Raw genomic sequence first — 21759 nt, forward strand, 5'->3', positions numbered from 1 at the left:
AAATGTCAGGAATTGTGATTTTTTTTAAACTAAGTTTAAATGTATTTGGCTAAGGTGTATGTTCACTTCCGACTTCAACTCTACCTCTTATGAAAACTCAGAGTTCTTAGAGCCAGAGCTCTTCTGGTGTTTTGTTTGGAGTTCCTTTAGAGAATAGACAAGTGATTGCTCTTTTGTGTTTTTTTACAGGCATCCTGGAGCCGACTCAAAGAAAATGGTAGTGTAAAGTTTCCCGGGGAAGGGATCATATCAAAAGCCAGTGACTTACATGTACTTATTCAGCCGGGGTGTAGCGACTGAATGACCACCCGTGAGAACCCGCTCCCCTCTATATCCACAGAAACAGAAACATGGAATGGTGAGAGTGCAGAATTCCCCACAGCACCTCTTACCAAAGACCACTCCTGAAGAGTGTGCCATTCAACCAGCTGGGATAAACCAGACACAACAGGGCAACGCCCAACCACTCCAGGTCCAATTCCTTCCAACAGGACATTCTAATCAAGAAAAAGGAATGTTCTCCCTTGGCCAGGTTCCTTGTATTTGAATGAGACCCAGAAACCTTGCCCTGATTTAAATGGAATAAAAAGAACCACCTGCAAACAGATGGGCAATAAGATGTGAGTTTATTTGTGAATGAATATGGAATGTTACGCATTTGGCTGCCAAGAATTAATCCATGGATGAGGGCGTTTCAGCCTAAGGACACAAATTGCTTCAGTGCCCTTGTTGGTCAGTGGAGAGTAAAAACTACCAAAGCTGGGCTTTATAATTAGAAATCCATGAGAAACAGAGCAACATGAGAACTGAGAGACTCAAGGACTCTGATTTAGTTTAGGTTAACCCTCTCTATGTCGCATGTGGACCATGAGATTGGAGAATAACACTTTACAGACATTACATTCTCTCCTGTCTCTTCAGAGCTGCACCTATACAAAAAATGAGGATCTATCATGCTCCCATTGCTCCTTCATCACTCCTTTTGACCCATTTATCAAAGGAATATAATGGAAGTCAATGACACTTTAGCGACTAACACCCGAAAATCAGAAGTGAACTTTAGGGTTCCATAGTGAGAAGAATTCTGCTCTATCCATCCTTTTTGACCCAATTATGAAAGGAGTTTAACAGAGATCCATGATACATCACACTAAAGCAACACTTTGGCATTAACAGAGAGCCAGCTAAGAGCATTGAGAAGAGTACTATATTCTACAATGGGACTGAGAGACTCACAGCAGTAGCTATGGCAGACTGAACTGAATAGAAAAACATACACACCAAGTCATATCTTAGTTCCAAGGGGCCTAGGAGAGGCAAAAACTGAGGTAAACTGGTAAAATGGAAAACATGGCCACCAACATGACCGGTGACTACCCAGCATACCCCACCGGCCTCCCCTACAACTCCAGCCTAGACTATGAGGATTACGACCAGGAACTCGATGCCAGTAATATCATCATCCCCTCCATCTACGCCCTGGTCTGCTGTGTGGGTCTTACAGGCAATGCCATGGTCATCTATGTGATCCTCAAATACGCCAAGATGAAAACTGCCACCAATATTTATATATTAAATCTGGCAATTGCAGATGAACTGTTTATGTTGAGTGTTCCGTTCTTGGCGACATCGGCGGCTGTACGTCATTGGCCGTTCGGCTCACTCATGTGCCGTCTGGTGTTGAGCGTGGACGGCATAAACATGTTTACATCTATCTTCTGTCTGACGGTGTTGAGCGTGGATCGATATGTGGCCGTGGTTCACCCTATCAAGGCTGATTACATTCTCTCCTGTCTCTTCAGAGCTGCACCAACTGAGTTTAAAGGTATTTGGCTAAGGTGTATGTAAACTTCCGACTTCAACTGTATATACGGTATTCTATACTATGTATTGCATCTTAGCCTATGCCGCTCTGACAATGACATTGCTCATCCATATATTTATATTTATATTTATATATTCTTATTCCATTCCTTTATTTAGATTTGTGTGTATTAGATATTCGTTGTGGAACTATTAGATATTACTTGCTAGATATTACTGCACTGTCGGAACTAGAAGAACAAGCATTTCGCTACACTCACAATAACATGTGCTAACCATGTGTATGTGACCAATACATTTTATTTTTGATTTGATTTGATTTATTTAGTAATGAATCCGCTGATAGGAACATCGCTGAAAGATGTCCAATGGCTCTATCGAACAAGGACAACCATATCTACACGCACAAAAACGTATAGTGTGATCAGTATAACATAGAGCCTTCACGAAATGCCACAATGCAGGACTACATTTATTTTTAGATCTCGGCCCTCCCCATCAATACACCGGAAGCTGTCATAGGGTGTATCATTCAGCACGCGAAGCCCAGACCTGACTTCCTCCTGGGCAATAATGTATGAAACACATATCACTGTCCTAGAAATGCCTCGGACATGATGAAAGCAAGCCCAGATTCCCCCAGGGTGAAATTCCCCTTTAAGTTGAAGTTTTACCATAATTTCAATGTTTACAACGCTGGTTAAAATTAGATGAAAACAGTACTGGTTGATGACTTTTGTGTTTTCCACGTAGATTCCACATCACAATAGGTTGACAAATGATGTTGAAACAACGTTGATTCAACCAGTGTGTACCCAGTGGGAGGAGAGAGAGCGAGAGAGAGAGAGAGAGAGAGAGAGAGATTTAGAGAGAGAGAGCAAGAGACAGAGCGAGAGAGAGAGAGAGAGCGAGAGTATCCCTTTAGAAAGACAGACATACAATTGTCCCTGGACCAGAAAGGGATTATATCCACAGAGTGAGACCTTGGCAGACCTTAACTGACCTTAATTTGAGGCTGCTTGTGACAAACTTTTTCCTTTCCCCCAATAACCTCGAACCATCTTAGAACATGACTGTGCTGGGTTATAGCCAACTATTTATACCCAGCACTATCCTTTCCTAAATTGGTTCTAGGTTATTGAAAGGTTAAGGAAAGTTAGTCCCGAGCAGCTATGCCTGTATATTCTGGTGTAATATAGGATAACAAACCCCCTAAGGTAGCTGTGGGGAAGAGTGTTGGAAAATATAGCTTGTTATTAGTACACAGCTGAAGTAGGGGCACTGTTTTTCGATTTCCCTGTAGAGTAAAAGAGTCAACAATAAAAAAAATGTATGTGCACTGTGAATATATAGCTGTTTCGACTAATTATTATTAATTAACTGGTTCCACAGCCTTTTCTTTGTTTACTCCGATTTCCGGTCCAAGTGTTACCTGAACGTAACATTTTTAGTTGGCCCAAACGTGAGAAAACCTTGACAAAAATTCAGTGAACTTAAAATTATGTGTTTGCTCATCTTGTCTCATAATGTTCATTCAACTGTACATTATGATTTGGCCGTCTTAACTAAGAAAGGCTGTGCAACTGGTTACACACACAATTATTACTTATAACATACAATGTTTTCAACATATTTGAAACACGTTGACATGCATGATTACATTGTGTAAATTAATTTATACAGTAATTATTACGGAACATGTCCTCACCTAGGATTTGAACTCACAACCCCTTGGTTCACTGCATTCAGATCTTCCTGCTACACCACCAGCTCTGTGTCAATTATCAGTTAATCTGACTAATCTCTCATCATTGATTTGATTTACTTATTTCAGTAATTTTAGGGTTTTCTGTATAGTTAGTTGTTTAATGTTGGTGGGGCATACAGTATTACTCTGTTTTAATGTTACTCCTTAATCACTATAATAAATAAAATAGCTTTACTTGAGTGTAGTTTTAACAGAGCTGAGATTTACTTTGAAGTGCAAAGTGTATCAATACAAGTGAAATCACTCATTGACACAGACATGGTGGCGTAGCAGGAAGATCGGTATGCCGTGAACCAAGAGATTGTGAGTTGAAATCCCAGGTGAGAATATGAATGACTGTATTTATAGTTTAATGAACACATGAGACAAGTTGAGCAAACACATTTTAAGTTGACAGAATTGTTGCATAAGTTTTCTCAAGTTGGAGCTAAGTTTGGGCCAACTATAAATGTTACGTTCAGGTAACACTGACTAAAAAATGCTGTGGAACTAGTTAATAATTAGTTAAAACAACTTGATTGTCCCCCACGATGAAATCGGAGAGGGGACTTTGGATCGGTCTCCTTCCTTCCGTCCGTTCGTCTGTCCTTTCGTTCGTACATTAGTCAAACGCGATATCTTAGACAGCACTGGCCCGATTTTGACAGAACTTGGGTGGATGATGTGTCTTGCCATAGAGATCAGGCAGTTACAAAATTACACTGATTGGCCCAATGCGGGAGCTATAATAATTAACTGAAATGTGTGAGTCACATCAGTGAGGAAGAGGCGAAGCTAGAAGGATAACCGGGCCCAAAATCTATCTTCTTCAGCAGGTGTCGGTTTTTTTGTATTGTTTTCGCTCACTAAGCTAGGAGTTGTTGTATGGAGGTCAATGAGAGACTGTCAAATTTGGTTAACAAAAAATGGAATGGCTTATCTGCTACGTGTGGCTTATGTGATCGAATAGAAGTTTCATGGTACTTAGGTTGTTACGAATGTACTGACAAGTAGGACACGTGACATCCCAGCAACTTTGAGGAAAAACACTTTATATCGTAGTTGTGCTTCTTGTTCACACGCGTCTCTGCCCTCTCATTGGCTAGAATGGGCCCACCTGATCTTGCCTCCTCCCGACTGCCTTCTAGTCTGAGTACCAGTCTCTTTAGCTAACATTCCAGTCTTTGTCATTACCAAAGAGTCTTTGGCACATGATATGGAGTACAGGGAGTGGATTAGCTAAAGAGACTGGTACCCAGGCTAACAACCTTCCATTTTTGAAGACGTTTATTTTCATTGTCAGATCGGCCATTGTTAAAGTATCTGGTCAATATAATGGATAATCTGTGGTCAGACTGAAATGTGTTATTCACATGCAATATCTCAATTGGGGGGGGGCTGCATCATTTGTGGGGGATGACATATTTACTGTTGCCTTGTTGCTTTTTTATGGTGTGCATGACTAAGACAAAAATTCTGACTTGAGGTGACCTTCCCACTGGGCACATACGTCAATTCAACGTCTAATCTACGTTGGTTCAACATAATTTCATTGAAATTACGTGGAAACAACATTGATTCAACCAGTGTGTGCCCAGTGGGTTGGCTCTAAAAAAGTATAAGGCTGATGCCAAATATCCCAATGTATAGAAGGGGGAAAAGAACACCACAGCACGTCGGTACTTTCACCCCGATCAAGTCCGACAGGCATTCTGTATGGACCACGCTAAAAGCAGACAGAACGGACCCCTGCTCCAGTAGAGTGCCTGATGGATACATAGTGTCAGAGCCTGAGGTAACAGAGCCCAGTTAGAAAAATGCTCTTCCAAGAGGATGTATTAGCCAGCTAGCCCCCACATCTGATTCTACCTAGGGGTCTTAATAACCAGCAATTGGGCTCCAGTCTTCTATCCAGGGGGTCATTTAGCAAGAATTAGCAACAAAAACCGAGGATCCCCACCTTATAGACACGGCCCGTGCAAAGAACTGCCTGAACTGAAATCAATGGGGAAGAAGAGAGAGAGAGAGATGGGTCTACATTTCCAGGTCTAATAATCCAGGGACTCGTCCTACTCATCCTCATTGACTCTTTGTGTTTCAACACAATCAACTGAGAGATAAAGTTTTAGGAGCACATGTTTGACCCTAAAGACCCAGAGAAAACGTTTAATTGACTGAATCTGCAACCGGCTAGGAACTGAACAACAGTTGGCAAGGTGGAGAGAAAATAATAGATGATTATAGCCCTAATGAGTCAATGTACTGTAGCTAAAAAACACTTATGGAAATCCAATACCTATCTTTCAATAAGTCTGTGTTGTGTCAATATTGAGCCTGCATATACGTCCATCATTATTGAGGACATCTACAGCACCCGATGTCACAGGAAGACCAAAAAGATAATCAAGGACATCAACCACCCAAGCCGTGGCCTGTTCACCCCGCTATCATCCAGAAGGTGAGGTCAGTACAGGTGCATCAAAGCTGGGCCCGAGAGACTGAAAAACAGCTTATATCTCAAGGCCATCAGACTGTTAAATAGCCATCACTAGCCGGCCTCCACCCAGTACCCTGCCCTGAACTTAGTCACTGTCACTAGCCGGCTACCACACGTTTACTCAACCCTGCACCTTAGAGGCTGCTGCCCTATGTACATAGACATGGAATCACTGGTCACTTTAATAATGTAACACTGGTCACTTTAATAATGTTTACATACTGTTTAACTCATTTCATATGTGTATACTGTATTCTACTGTATTCTATTCAATGCAACTCCGACATTACTCGTCAAAATATTTATATATTTCTTTATTCCATTCTTTTACTTTGAAATGTGTGTATTGTTGTGAATTGTTAGATACTACTGCACTGTTGGAGCTAGGAACACAAGCATTTCGCTACACCCGCAATAACATCTGCTAAATATGTGTATGTGACCAATAACATTTGATTTGATTAGATTTATTGCCTGGCACATATAGACCTGTTGTTTATTACATCTCGAGGTGTGCCTAAAGTGTCAAAGTCAATGATGCTGTCCATATAGCACCGCTAGGCATGTACTCCACACTATAAAGCAATTGACCCTTCGCTAAGCCCCGCCCCAGAATTTAGGTAAACCAATCGCAGCTCTCCAATGGATAGCAGCTGTCATCAAGTCCAACACCTAAATAAATTCAGATTAAAGCCAATGAGGGCTACTGCAAAAATGGAGCTTTAAAAAAAAAAAAAGTATAATGTAAAGGCTAAATAATTGAACAGTGCACCAGGAGTACTTGCTACATTGATTCCTGAAATGGAAAGCCTGTTGATGGAGTATTTTTCAAATCCGAAATTGTACTTTTGTTACATTGTTTGCTAGCTCAGCTCTTGACCACCAAAAGTTGCTAACACTAGCTAGCTAGCCACTTAATCTAACTTGTTTTCTCAAAATATATGTTAGCTAGCTAAGTTAGCAACCTTATGAATACAACCCATCTGCTGTGGATCTGAACCTCACATAATGAACCATAATAATATGCCATTTAGCAGACGCTTTTATCCAAAGCGACTTAGTCATGCGTGCATAAATTTTTACGTATGGGTGGTCCCGGGGATCGAACCCACTACCCTGGCGTTACAAGTGCCATGCTCTACCAATTGAGCTACAGAGGACCATCACTCATCTGCCTGACACTGAACAGCCTTGTACTTCTACATATACAGAACACAGAAGTTCTGATTCCGTTTCAAGACCCCTGCCATTTGCATGTACGGCTGCGTAATTTCCAATCTGCATATTACAGCTCCATTGGCAGGCTAAATCACACTCTAGGGTGTATGAGCGAGCGTCATATTTTGGCTCGTAACGAATGGAGGGAAGGAGATGGCGAGCAGTTCATCGGCATTCAGCAGGCTCTGTAGTTTGCAGTATCTCAGCTGAAAAGACAACACTTGCTACGGGGCTTCCCCTAGGCAATGTCGCACAGACAGTAAAGTGGAAGCAATGCTCATTCAGGTCAGCAGCTCCTAGAGTTTGGGGAGTATAGGGGCCCAGGCACAAATGGTTCTCATTTTAATCAATTGATGAGAGAGAGAGAGAGAGAGAGAGAGAGAGAGAGAGAGAGAGAGAGAGAGAGAGAGAGAGAGAGAGAGAGAGAGAGAGAGAGAGAGAGAGAGAGAGAGAGAGAGAGAGAGAGAGAGAGAGAGAATAGACAGATGTAGAGAACGAGTGATGGGGCTTCAGTATCTCTCTGCACATGGCTGAGGAGCTCTGTCTCTTTCTCCCAAGTTACTTTTATCTCTCCCCTGTCCTCCCTGTTCGGGGAACAAAGCGATATTGGGCTGGTGTGTGTGTGGAGGGAGGCAGAGGGAGACAGCCTGCCTGGCTGCATGGCATATAGTTTCTTCAGACATCTGGTTCTAATATCTCCTCTTGCACTTTCCCCTTCTCCCCCCGGTCCATCCCCCCCAGTCAGCCTTGCCATTGTTGTCAGTGCTCCGTGGGTTGACTGCTGCTCCACTCTGGCCTCTCAGTCTCCCAGCCAGCTGAGTATGTCTGCCAAGCACGCCAGCCAGACCACACCTGACTGAGCTTCAGCTCTGACTTCGGAGTTCATCGATTTTCTATTCTAATGTCAGTCGCTGGTGCTTTTTTCTTCACAAAGTGTTGTGAAAGTCTCCTGATTTATATCAAATGTATACAGCCACAGAGTTTCTTTGACATTCTTTCATGGTAGACTGAAGAACAATAGGATCACCTTGATCATCATCAGACACTGGAATAATTATAATTCATGGAATTGAGGCTAATTTCTAAATGTTTTTTTCTTTAGAAAGACAACAATGTTCTTGTGTGGATTCATTGTGATGATAATCAAATACGTGCTGCACCTAAATGTCTCCTGACATTCAAATGACAATGAATAGGATTCACTGTCAGCTACGCATTGTGTTTGACACAGCAATGAGGTTTTCTAGGGAAAAAATTATCCTAGCCTCTTGTAGTGTGTGTCGTACGTAGAAGCAGAGATCATTGGGATTAGGGATGAGCTTGCGGTGAACAAACACACAGGCATTATCTAGATAAGCCGAGGAGGATGACTCTTTGTTAAAACTGTTGGCTGAATCACAGCTAAACCCCATGCTCTCTGACCGCTTAGCTTATTGAGTTGGATCAAAAGATCCATGGAGCCTTCAGCTAGAGAGGTGGTTACAGCACTGGACTCAAATAACCTGGACAGCCTACACACAGTAACCTTGGGTGACCCATTCAGCTCGGCTCCATCCTTCACTACAGTCATGCAATGGATTACACGCAAAGGAAATGGTTTGGTTATACCACAATAGTCTTGTTCCTGTTAAATCACTTCAGTTGAATCAAAGTTACCTTTAGAATAGCATTCTCATGTAATGTAGGTGTTCCTCTTGTCCAGTTGGGAAAGGGCAGTGTGGAGTGCAATAGAGATTGCATCATCTGTGGATATGTTGGGGCGGTATGCAAATTGGAGTGGGTCTAGGGTTTCTGGGATAATGGTGTTGATGTGAGCCATGACCAGCCTTTCAAAGCACTTCATTGCTACAGACGTGAGTGCTACGGGTTGGTAGTCATTTAGGCAGGTTATCTTAGTGTTCTTGGGCACAGGGACTATGGTGGTCTGCTTGAAACATGTTGGTATTACAGACTCAGTCAGGGACATCACTTGGCAGTTGGTCAACGCATGCTCGGAGTACACGTCCTGGTAATCTGTCTGGCCCTGCGGCCTTGTGAATGTTGACCTTCTTAAAAGTCTTACTCACATCGGCTACGGAGAGCGTGATCACATAGTCATCCGGAACAGCTGATGCTCTCATGCATGCTTCAGTGTTGCTTGCCTCGAACCGAGCATAGAAGTGATTTAGCTCGTCTGGTAGGCTTGTGTCACTGGGCAGCTCACGGCAGTGCTTCCCTTTGTAATCTGTAATAGTTTTCAAGCCCTGCCACATCCGAAGAGCATCGTAGCCGGTGTAGTATGATTCAATCTTAGTCCTTTATTGACTCTTTGCCTGTTTGATGGTTCGTCGGAGGGCATAGCGGGATTTCTTATAAGCGTCCGGGTTAGAGTCCCACTCCTTGAAAGCGGCATCTCTACCCTTTAGCTCAGTGCGGATGTTGCCTGTAATCCATGGCTTCTGGTTGGGGTATGTACGTACGGTCACTGTGGGGACAACGTCATCGATGCACTTATTGATGAAGCCAGTGACTGATGTGGTGTACTCCTCAATGCTATCGGAAGTATCCTGGAACATATTCCAGTCTGTGCTAGCAAAACAGTCCTGTAACTTAGCATCTGCATCGTCTGACCACTTCCTTATTAACTGAGTCACTGGTGTGTCCTGCATTAGTTTTTGCTTATAAGCAGGAATCAGGAGGATAGAGTTATGGTCAGATTTGCCAAATGGAGGGCGAGGGAGAGCTTTGTACGCGTGTGTGTCATCGGATCGTCGTCGCAGGAACTATCCAACCAGAACCATTTCAGAACTGTCCCTCTCACCCAAGCATTCATATTAGTGTGAAGCGGGACATAAAGAGGTACAAAGAGCCAATATAAAGACACATTTGCATTGGTGCTTCTCAATAGAAGCTCAAGAAGCAATCTGAGCCTGGGAACAAAAAGAAAATAGGAATGAGGTAGTGCAAATCGGTACTGGCAAAACAGTTTTTTATTTTTATTTTATTTTTTCTTCAGAACCTTTTCACTTGACAGTTTCAAAAAAGTTATTTACAATCTCTACTGTACTTCAAATGTCTCTATCGTTAACACTGCTATATCTTGTTGCACAAATATTGTATATTTCCCGCACAGCAATGTTGATGTGTCATCGGATCGTCGTCGCAGGAACTATCCAACAGAACCATTTCAGAACCGTCGCTCTCACCCAAGGTTCCACAGTCAGAGGGGGCAGTCTGATTTCTGACTGTGACAAAACATTGGCTGACAGATCAAAGATACTCCACCATTTCCAAAACGCTGTGACCCTGAACATCTGCTCCAGCACTTGTGCAAATAGATAAATCTACGATCGCCTGTGATGCCTACCCCTCAGCCAGATATAAGTGTGTACAGGGATAGTTATTATCTTTCCCATTGCTATAAACACAGGGATATCGAGGCGACTTTTTAATAGTGTTGTAAAGACATTGTCTTGCGGTTGGGCGTGATAGGGGGTTGAGATTGCTATGTCAATAAAGAAAACTGACTATGCTGTCAGATGAGAGTTTCCGCCTCCTTCATAACCTTGAGAAGCGAACACTAGGCAAACTCTAGGTTCAAACTGCCAGTCGATGGCAATCCAAAAGGCTTGCGTGTAATCCTAGCCCTTGAGTAGAAATATCACCAGATAATATGAGTTGGCCACCCATCTGATGTGTCTTGTCTGGATGTGTGCTGTAGATCGAACCACAGATTTGGGGATATGAGGATTTGACATTTCGGTGGTTACAAAAGGAGTGATGTCTCATTTTACATTTTAGCAGACACCCTTATCCAGAGCAGCTTATAGGAACAATTAGGTTTAAGTGCCTTATTCAAGGGCACATCGACAGATTTTCACCTAGTCCGCTCAGGGATTCGAACCAGCAACCGTTCGGCTACTTAACCTCTAGGCTACCCTGCTGGAAAACATTACCGTCTTTCTACAACATAATTTCTTATATCGCGTACATTAATTCAGAGCGAAATAAAACAAAAATGCACGATTGTAGCATTACGTGTACTGTATTCAGTAGCGGTGCATGGGTAAAATCACCGGGGAAGCCAACCCCCCCCCCCAAAAAAGCCATATTACAACCTATGTGTTGTGATAATTGCGTTGTTTGTTCTATAACCTGTTTGATCATATGCCTTGCGACAGTGATATATACTGCAGGCCTAAGGCTGAAACAATAAGAAGACAGTGGCAGAATAAATTCAACCACACCTTCGTTTCATCACAAATCAGAAGAGCAATACCTGTCCAACGAAGTCCACAAAACATGTTGTCCAGTATGTAACAAACAGTTCCATGACCTACAGCATGGTCAAGCAAGTTAATGTTTCCGGCATTTTCAGACTACTAAACAACTATTGATTTAGAACACTGGAGAGTTACCGCAAGTTTCAAAGAAAACAGGTGCTGCCTCCACTATTCCAGCACCATTTCAACATCATCTAATCACCAACCTAAATATGTTGCTGTCGATGATACTGATTTATGTGTGTGTGTGTGTGTGTGTGTGTGCGTGCGTGGAAGTAGAAAAAAACATGTTGACTCGATGCGCCAGGCCAGCTAGTTAACATTAGCCTAACGTTACTACATCTGTTGAACTTCCATCCTCTCAGGCCAGGGGCACAATGTATGAATTTATGGTTGGATCAGAATCACCGTTATAATCAGTACGGAGAATTAAGTAAAACCACAAGTCCAAATCCCTATCTCCATCCATGATTAATTTAGGAAAGGGCCACCAGAGGACAACAACACAACGAGATGCAACAATTCAAGTTTTCTGTCAATGATGAACTGGCTGCCCTTGACACTTTATTTTGGTGCACCAGGACCATTCACAGCTGAGCTCGCTCAGTTTAGCTCAACGCTGATTGGCTATTAAGTTTTTCATCAAGGGAGGCCAAATGCTGGCTTCCTTTGCATTCGATACTACTGGCGTCAACAATGTTATAGTCTTTTTGACCAGACAGCATACATGGGCTACACGTACAGAGACAGAGTGGCACTGTTTCGTTCGCATATATGCGTTCTCCGGTGAGATACATTCAGCCTCTTGCGAATTGAAGGACATTTATGAAACACAGAGAGATGAAAAATAAGTCATTTTGTATGTTTTTTCTTTTGTTCTTTTTTGGGGAAGTCTGGCTTCCCTTGGCATCCATGAATACACGCCACTGACTGACTGTATTACATACTGGAATAAGCATCTATGGTCGAATCTGACCTGTATTAAACGCTTTCACCGAGAGACATTCACAATCCATCATGATACTAGGCTCAGTCAATATATAGATTTATAGACAGAGAGCAAATGGTCATTATGTTTGTCAAGAGTGTACTGTTGTTGAACGGCTAAAGGGTACTGAAATCTCAGCACTAGAAAGTCAGCACTGACTGACAAGCATGAGAAAAAGCTCCACTCTGTGTGCGTTTCCACGTACATGCCGTACTTCAGGCACGCACAGACAAATAAATAATACAAACAGTGAAAATAAATGTTCACACAAAAATGAATATGCTCTGCATCCATTCCCATGCATATTCACACACGTATGCAAACACACACACACACAGGAATGCACATACACACAGGCACTCACATACACACACACAAACATTGCACTGTACATAAAACAAACAGATGTGGATAGAGACAGATCCCTTGCAGTGAGAAGGGGATACATATTACCATCACCAGTGTTCTACAGCAAAATATTTCCAACCTAGAATCAGAGCCCATTCCACAAGGTTCTAATTAGCAAACCAGGGGTAGAAAGAAACCCTGCTTAGCCCGTGAGGCCACAGGCAAGTGTTGATCAGAGAGAACTGGCATGTCTTTGTCCTCCCGAGTGGCACAGTGGTCTAAGGCACTGCATCGCAGTGCTAGCTGTGCCACTAGAGATCCTGGTTCAAATCCAGGCTCTGTCATAGCCGGCTGTGACCGGGAGACCCATGGGGCAGCGCACAATTGGTCTTGGGGAGGGAATGTCCGGCAGGGATGTAGCTCAGTTGGTAGAGCATGGCGTTTGCAACACCAGGGTTGTGTGTTCGATTCCCACGGGGGGCCAGTATAAAAAAAAGAATAATGTATGCACTCACTAACTGTAAGTTGCTCTGGATAAGAGCGTCTGCTAAATGACAAAAAAATGTAAAACAAATAAAATAAATCTATGTAGAGGACCGCATGCAGTCCAGCCCCAGCCAAAGTGCCTCAGGATCTATCTGGCACTTGACCAGAAACCCAGTGGTTGCTCAAAGCAAAGAGGCAGACAAATCCAGTCAGTCATCTACAGATGTAGGATCTAAATTTGAGCCAGTTTGCTACAGAAGGAAAATAATCCAACAGGAAATGTGAATTCATGTGTAACATTTTCGTAAGGGAAAATCAAGTCTGAAATGTCAACCAGAAACCCAGTGGTTGCTCAAAACAAAGAGGCAGACAAATCCAGTCAGTCAACTACAGATGTAGGATCTACATTTGAGCCAGTTTGCTACAGCAGGAAAATAATCTTACACTAACAGGAAATGTGAATTAATGTGTAACATTTCGTGAGGGAAAATCAAGTCTGAAATGTCAAAGTGGAAATCACAAACTTCAGAAGCCTTTTCAAATCTCAAATACAATACAAGTTTTAAATTTGCATTGCAGGAAAGTTATCCTTCAACAGAGTGATCAAATTAAGATCCTACATCTGTCGCGGCACTGTCCGCTATCCATTAGATTCAACACAATCCCCTGCAAAGGAGCACATTTTGTAATTATAAACCATTGATCAGAGCAGGGTGAGACTGAGAGTGACAGTCCCATCAATATTCACAACATTTTCAAATTACTTCGCTTAACACAACAGCAACGAATGTGCTTTCCATGATGGAAAACTAAGCATCACAGCAGCTCTGAAAAGTACTGAGTGAGTCAGGGAGATCCTCTCTCAGATGTCTGGAGGGGAGGAGAGGGGGAGGCACAGCATAGATGAAAAGGAGGGCAGGGGGGTTCAGCCCATCAGGGACTCTCTCCTCTGAGCCAGCCAGCGGTGTAATCCTCGTGGCCGGAGAGGAAATGGAAAGGCAGGGTGAAGTCAAGGACCCTGCTTTCATGACTAAGATTAGGCTGCAGCACAGGGGCTGAGGGAGGACCGACCGGGGGAGGACTGTGAAGGGTTAAAGAATAGATCTGGTTCCTGACCTGGAGAATGTCTCTAATATAAACGCCACGTATTAGTTCAGAATCGACTTCCTATGTTTGTTGATATAGTTTAAGAAAATGAGGAGTTGGCCATTCAAGGAGGAGTCTGGCATTATTTGCTGGTGATGGTTGGAAATTGATGGCTTTAATTTGTCACATTACTGTGCGTATGAAAAAAGCAGACAGAGACGCAGACACACACTCGTGATCTCTCTCACATACTTACTTGGCACCTGTCCTTATTTGTGCTCTGTTCAATGCATTTCTGACTTCATCTCGGAATGTATAATGAGTAAAACTGATGGTACAGATTCTCTCTCAAATCAGAAAAGAGCTTCACATTAACAGTCAGAGCATGAATGGGAGTTCTTATTCTTTTTGCGCCTGAAGGTTGGGGGTATGAAAAAACTTACTTTTTGAAGCTGGATTGATTGCATGTGTGTCTGGATTTCACTTCATTTTGGAAGTGGACCACACCTTTAAGACATTTTGACAGGTATAATGTCAAGTTAGAAACAGAAAATAGCACTTTTCACAGATTTTAAAGCTCTTGTCCCCCCCAAAACACCTATTGTTATTCTTATCTGATCTACTTTGTTGGATGATTCTAAATTAGTGACGAATTCTATAATTTCGATAACTCACATTGTTTTAAGACCAATTATAATTCTGATTGAGGAACTTGCGCCAAACCCATCAGCATTACAGACTATCGAATGTAAGTTGTCGGCCTGAACTTTTCCTCATCACTTCATTGTTATACTCCAAGGAATAACAACCCCTTCTGTGGATTATTAAATATTTGACTTTCTTGACAGAGCTCCAGCACACCACTATTCCACTGATACACTCATGCTTTTGGAGATAGCTGACTTGCCCAGGTAAGTAGGAACGTAGGTATGGCAAAGCCAGCTGTTGCTGACGTTACTGTTTGGTGGTATATGATTCTTGTGCGTCAATCCATTAAATGATCAGCCGGCACTTCTATTGCATAATCAGCTGATTAGAGTGACAGATGCGCCAGAGCACAGCTGACCAGACCGTCCCTACTGGGCTTACATCATCAAGGAGGCACCCCTTAATGACATATAGCAAAATATATCACAACACAACCCCACTGTGTCTAAGTGGATAAACCTGAACACACAGAAGGGCCCATGAGCGATCACCTTATAGGGAGGCCTTCGGCTGCAGTCTGTCTGTGGCACAGAAAGGAATAAAGATACTAACAAAAATATATCTCTGTAGTCAGTGAAACAGAAGGCTCTAAACCAACAGATCTATCAGCTGTGAGCGATCACCTCACAGATTCACAGGGAGGCCATTGGCTGGCTGCATTCTGGCTGGCTGCATCCCTTTGGTTCCAGGTAGAACCCTTTCCACAGTGTGGTCCTCTGTAGCTCAATTGGTAGAGCATGGCGCTTGTAACACCAGAGTAGTGGGTTCGATCCCCGGGACCACCCATACGTAAAAATGTATGCGCACATGACTGTAAGTCGCTTTGGATAAAAGCGTCTGCTAAATGGCATATTATTATTATAGAGGGTTCTACATGGAACCCAAAATAGTTCTACATGATACCAAAAGGGGTTCTCCTATAGATGCGGTAAAGAGGTCAATGGAACTTGACCAGAACAATGGAAATGCCATGGAAACGTGTGGGGGAAAGATGCAATGGTGGAAAGATTCCGAATCTCCTCATTGCCCCCCAGCAAAATTATCCTACATTTAGCCTATTGTTTATATGTGTATTTCACACTATGTTGAGGTAAAAATCGGAGTATAATGCTTGATTGGATGTCAACCCCTATACATGTTCATGTCATCGTCACCAATCAACTGCATTACAGTTAAAAAATGACATTGACTACCACCACCGATTTCTCTATGCTAGCTATGCTACCAGAATATACGAACAGGAGTTAGCATTTAGCACTAGGAACATACAGACAGAGATACATAGATACATACTCTGTATGTTCCTAGATTTAGCAGTCACTTCTTTAAAAACTGAAAAGGGACTACTTCTAAATACTTCTAAATATATCAAAATCGGACTTTATTAACCACATTGTGGGCCTGTTACAATACATCAATATCCACTTTGTTAGATCAGATTTGTTGAATGTGTGCCAATCTGGTGTCCTTCTTCGATCCCCCTCGGTCTGCGTTCCATTGACCTCTTTACTGCATCTATGGGGACAGCCGCAGAACCCTTTTGGAACCCTTTTCTCTAAGAGTGTAGCAGCTTTGATGGACTGATAATCAATGCCTGGTTATGGACTGGTGTTGCCTAATAAGATTGTTGTGGGAGACTTTTTATGAATAATTTCCCAACCCTATGGGCTTTGAGGGATGGATTTCAAATGTTGTGTTTGTTGTAGAGTAGTGGTATTCCTGCGTTCACACGCCCTCCCACCTCTCCTCCCAGTGCGGAAGGGCAGCTTAAGGAGTTAATCTAACACCCCATAGGGCCTCTTGGACTTACTGGGACTTCCATATACTCTCTCTATACAAGGAATCACATTCAAACTGTGATTTCAACATATAAAGCAGACACTGCACCAGGGCCTACATCATGAAGTGATTGCACCATGAACCATTCAAACACAAGACATGAATTTTGATGGAACCCTTATCGGAACATTTAATTAGCAATTACTTAAAACGTAACAGGTAACAAAAATGAAAACGCATAAGGCATCATTCAATAATCCTTTAGATCAGAAGGCACATCTTCAGTTGATTTGATTGTCTGTCATTGACATTGTACAAGCCATCCTTTGAATGGGGACTGCAGTTACTTCTCAAGTTGCTAGAGGGCGCATTGATTTCAAACACCTAAAAGTTGGTACTGCTCCACCATGGTTAAAGTCCATATAATGTTATGGGCAGGCCTGTGACAATGGGGAGGGGGCGTACTAAAGAGCTATGTGACATGGGGTTGGGGAACGATTGAAAGATCACTACTCCGCTAACAAGGTCAATGCTAAAGTCAATCGGGAGCCTGTGACCCCCATTGCAGTCCCTATAGTATGTAATATGGACACATTTAACATCGGCGCTCTAACCCATATGAGGAATGTGGGTGAGAGGACTAGGAGAGTTTAATTGGAGTTGAATGGAAGGAAACATCCCCTCAGACAGACAGACATTCCATGGAATTACCAAGAGTTTTGTGTGGTCTATATAAAACAAAAGGCACTTCATTAAATCAGGTATCATGACGCTAACACATTTTCTAGAAACTTCATTGCTACAAATTATACCGTACACAATTATAGTGACACAAACACATATACAGGCGTATAACATTTTTTGGTCTGTGGTGTGAGTTGATTTGTTTTCCGACACTTTAAAAAGCGCAAGCCATACAAGTAATATCCGAATGATTGCTTTTCCTCAAAAGCGTCATGACAGTCATGCTTTAACAAAGTTGACATAAATTGTAATTTGCGACACCACGCTTGGAAATGACCTCAATTGAGCATTAAAAACCTCAGCATTTGTTTGAAAGACACACACCCAGATTTCATGGACTACAAAAATGCTAAAAGCTACAGTACAGTTCTTTGATTTTGGTTTTCAGACGGCACTGGTGATATATTGACAGCATATTCCCACAGCATCCGTAAATATAACCAGATGTATTCAACAACAATCCCAATGGATGGATTCTATTGACCCTACAGTGCAATCATAAGCCTATATATTGTGCTTTGAGATCAGTGTAAGCAACAATTATGCCGTTTTTTCTACCACATGTCAAAGCACCCCATGAAAGGGATCAGTGTTTTTTTAGCATCGCTTCCCTGTTCTTCTCTTTCAACCGATATTCCACCGAAACATTCAAGTGTTCAAAGAGTCAAAGTACAGCAACAGAGTGCCAATGGGATAGGAGGAGGCAGATACAGTACAACAACCACCCAAGTCCTCTCTTACCTTCTTTATATCTCTTATTTATTTAACCGTTTATTTATGTACAAGTCTTTCCTCATTCATCTGTTTAAACGTGTGACTGCATCCCCTTGCTGGGATTGGGCGCGCCCTGCTTGTCGTGCGCCCCGGAGATCCAATGGTAGCAGTTGGTGGCGGTCTTGTTACGCGGCGTGACGGCACAGCGGGTGCAGTAGACGATGCCCAGCACCACCATAATAATGATGAAGATGCAGAGGGGCACCAGGAGGCCCACCAGCAGCCAGTTGCCACCACCCTGCTTTTGGCTGCTCTCGTCCTCCTGGGGCGGCTCCCTCTCATTCTCCCCCTCTACCTCCACCACGCCCTGGTTGGGGGTGATGGGGGTTTTGGGAGCAACTGGAGGAGGCAGCGAAGGGGTGTGCTGGTCCTGGTTCTCACCCTGGCCCTGGTCCTGCTCTGGAGGGGAAGTCACCCACCCATTGTCAATGTTCCCCTCTTCCTCATTATCAACAGTATCATCATAGTTGGACACAGGGACATACTGGTCAGTGATTGGCTCCTGCCACGTGGTGAGTACTTGGTCCTGGCTGGCTGGGCTGAACCAGAGCCAGTTCCACGCCCCTCCCGAGATAGTGGAAGTAGGGAGAACTGAGGAACTGGTAGTGGTTTCGTCATCCTCCTCCTCGTACCAGTCGGGCGTGGGAGTTGGTGTGGGGGTAGAGGTGGGTTCGGGGCTGGGAGAGGGACTGGGCATGGATTCTAGCTTGGGCTGGACCTGGGCTGGAGAATTCAAAATCACGGTGCTCCAGCCTGGAGTATACTCCTCCTCTTCTTCTTCATCTTCCTCCTCCTCGGAATCTTCCATGGGGGGGACCATGAATGGGTTGTGGTTTGTGACGGGCTCCTGCTGGGGTGCGCTGGTGACCCAGATGACATCATTCTCCACCCTGGGGGGGTCTGTGAGCCAGTCCAGGGACTCTTCCGTCTCCAGAGGCCAGTCAGTGTTGGTCTGCGCGGGTGTCCAGTGGTACACGGGTTCGTGGGGGTTCCACATGGGGCCGGGGTGGCGGGTGACCCATGGGTAAGAGGGCGTGGCTGCTGGGGATGAGTCCTCTCCCTCACCTATCTTCCTGCAGGAGAAGTGGTCCGAGAGTAGCTCGTAGCCCACCTCGCAGTAACACTCGAAGCCTCCCTCGTAGTTCACACACATCTGCTGACATGTCCCAGGGATCTGACACTCGTCAGTGTCCTGGCAGTGGGAGGGTTCCTCGGGAGGAGGGGAAAAGCCCAGGTGACAGTGGCAAACATGGGAGCCGGGCGTATTCTCGCAGGCATGTTCGCACGGGTCCTCCATACACTCGTCCACGTCCTCACACTCTCCCTCCTCGACCGGTCGGTAGCCCTCGCGGCAGCGGCACTCGAAGGTCCCTGGAGCATTGACGCACAGCTGCTCGCAGGGGCTCTGCAGGCACTCGTCCACGTCTAGGCAGCCGCGCTCATCTGGGGCAAGCATGTAGCCCTCGGGGCAGGCGCAGCGGTAGCCGTCCGACAGGGGCAGGCACTCAAACTCGCAGTGGGCACTATGGCACGGGTCGGCAGCGACGCATGTTTGCCCGTCGTCGCCGAGCTGGAAGCCGTCCGAGCACTCGCAGTAGTAGTGCTCCCCGGCCTCCTGGCAGAAATGCTCACACCCTCCATTGTTCCGATCGCACCAGCTCTTCTCTGCGGTGTCGGAGCAGAGGGGAGTCTCCCTGGACCACCCCACAGTGCCATCCTCCCTTAGCATACACAGAACAGACTGCTCCTCCTTGGTGCCCCCCGGGCAGGGCACCGTGGCTACAGATCCAAAGGGCACGTGGGTAAGGAGGCTACTGAGGAGGCTGAAGGGGGTACTATAGAGGGCATTGCCAATCCCCTCGCTCCAAACTGCCGGGCACATGCCCTTGTAGGTGTAGCGGCACAGGTAGCCATCCACTGGCACCGAACACGAGCCGTCCAGCCATTTAAAATTATCATGCTGCTCGTGGGCGGCTGTGCCATAGGTCATAACCACACAGCGTGGGGCTGAACAGGTACTGGGCGAGTCATCCCGCAGCCAGTTGGTGTAGCGGGTATCCTGGTCACCTGTAATCCAGGAGAACCCACGGAGAGGGCGAGAGGCGGTACACTGGCGAGGCTGTCTCTGGAGACCGATCCACACCTGGACCTTGGTCCTCGGGCCACGTAGCTCCACGCCAGAGAAGAGAGCAGCGATAGTGTCAGCTTCCTCCTGGTGTTTGACTGTGGCCAGGTTGCCTCCCTTCTCCTTGCAGCTCCTCCAGGAGTCCAGGAAGGTCTTGCGCTGGAAGTAGACCACGAAGCAGCCGTCCTTGTTGCACAGAGCGTCCCTCTCTTGTAGATCCTGGCCACTTACAGGGGGAGTATAACATAACAGACCCAGTAGTGAGAGGACTAGAACAGGAGCACAGCGCACTGGGGAACCCATCGTTAGTTCACTCTCCACGGCTCACTTCTCCAACTCTCTCTCTCTTGCTCTCTTTTTGCCCAATCTATACTTTCCTTGAGTTTTTTCTCTCCTCTTCAACTTTTTTAGTATTTGTTTCGTCTTGTTTTTTCCTTAATATCTCAACTCTTCTCTCCTCATCACTTTTCTTACCTCTCAAAACTTCTCTCTCTCTCTCTCTTTCTCTCTCCGACTTCTATGCTGGAGTTGAGTGCTTGCAGATTGTCCCCAGATTTCGGTGAGAGAGAGAGGGAGGGAAGGAGAGGGAGGGTGGGCAAAAGGGGAAGGAGCGAGGGAGGGAATTGAAAAAAGAATTGTATGTTTTTGGAAGAGGGTGTTTGTGTGTGTGTGTGTGTGTGTGTGTGTGTGTGTGTGTGTGTGTGTGTGTGTGTGTGTGTGTGTGTGTGTGTGTGTGTGTGTGTGTGTGTGTGTGTGTGTGTGTGTGTGTGTGTGTGTGTGTGTGTGTGTGTGTGTGTGTGTGTGTGTGTGTGTGTCTGTAATGCGTGTGCGTGTGTGTGAGTGATGCCTTTGAGAGTTTTGGAGGGGTTTGGGGAAGTGCAGTGTGTGTTTCTTTCTCAGAGTGTCTCGTGTGGTTTTCATAAGTCAGTTTATGGAAATAGCTTGGGACCCAGCCATTTACCCCCCATCTCCCCCACACTCCACCAACACACACACACAGGCACACACACAAGCACATGTACACACAAACACTCCACAAACACCATCCCCACCAGGCCTTCAAGGCAAATCCAGTTATGACACTGAAACATGGTTTTGTTTCTTCAATAATTCAGCGAGCAGGAGGAAAGAGAATATCCGACAAAGTCCTTTCTGTGTTCCAAGAACCCATCA

At 44.6% G+C, this 21759-nt stretch overlaps 1 protein-coding gene across 1 annotated transcript; it reads right to left on the reverse strand.

Annotated features, from left to right (window-relative positions):
• Nucleotides 1-17107: 17107 nt before the first annotated feature.
• Nucleotides 17108-21119, reverse strand: LOC121554453 (endosialin). The gene has a single exon (XM_041868051.2). It carries the CDS (start codon nt 20887-20889, stop codon nt 18493-18495), a length of 2397 nt encoding a protein of 798 aa, XP_041723985.1. The 5' UTR covers nt 20890-21119; the 3' UTR covers nt 17108-18492.
• Between the last annotated feature and the right edge of the window lie 640 nt (nt 21120-21759).

The sequence above is a fragment of the Coregonus clupeaformis genome, chromosome 19, assembly GCF_020615455.1.
Source record: "Coregonus clupeaformis isolate EN_2021a chromosome 19, ASM2061545v1, whole genome shotgun sequence".
Lineage (NCBI taxonomy): Eukaryota > Metazoa > Chordata > Actinopteri > Salmoniformes > Salmonidae > Coregonus > Coregonus clupeaformis.

Bases quoted from the DNA above. Each gene is read 5' to 3' on its own strand.
- LOC121554453 (XM_041868051.2), bottom strand. From the start codon at position 20,889: ATGGGTTCCCCAGTGCGCTGTGCTCCTGTTCTAGTCCTCTCACTACTG.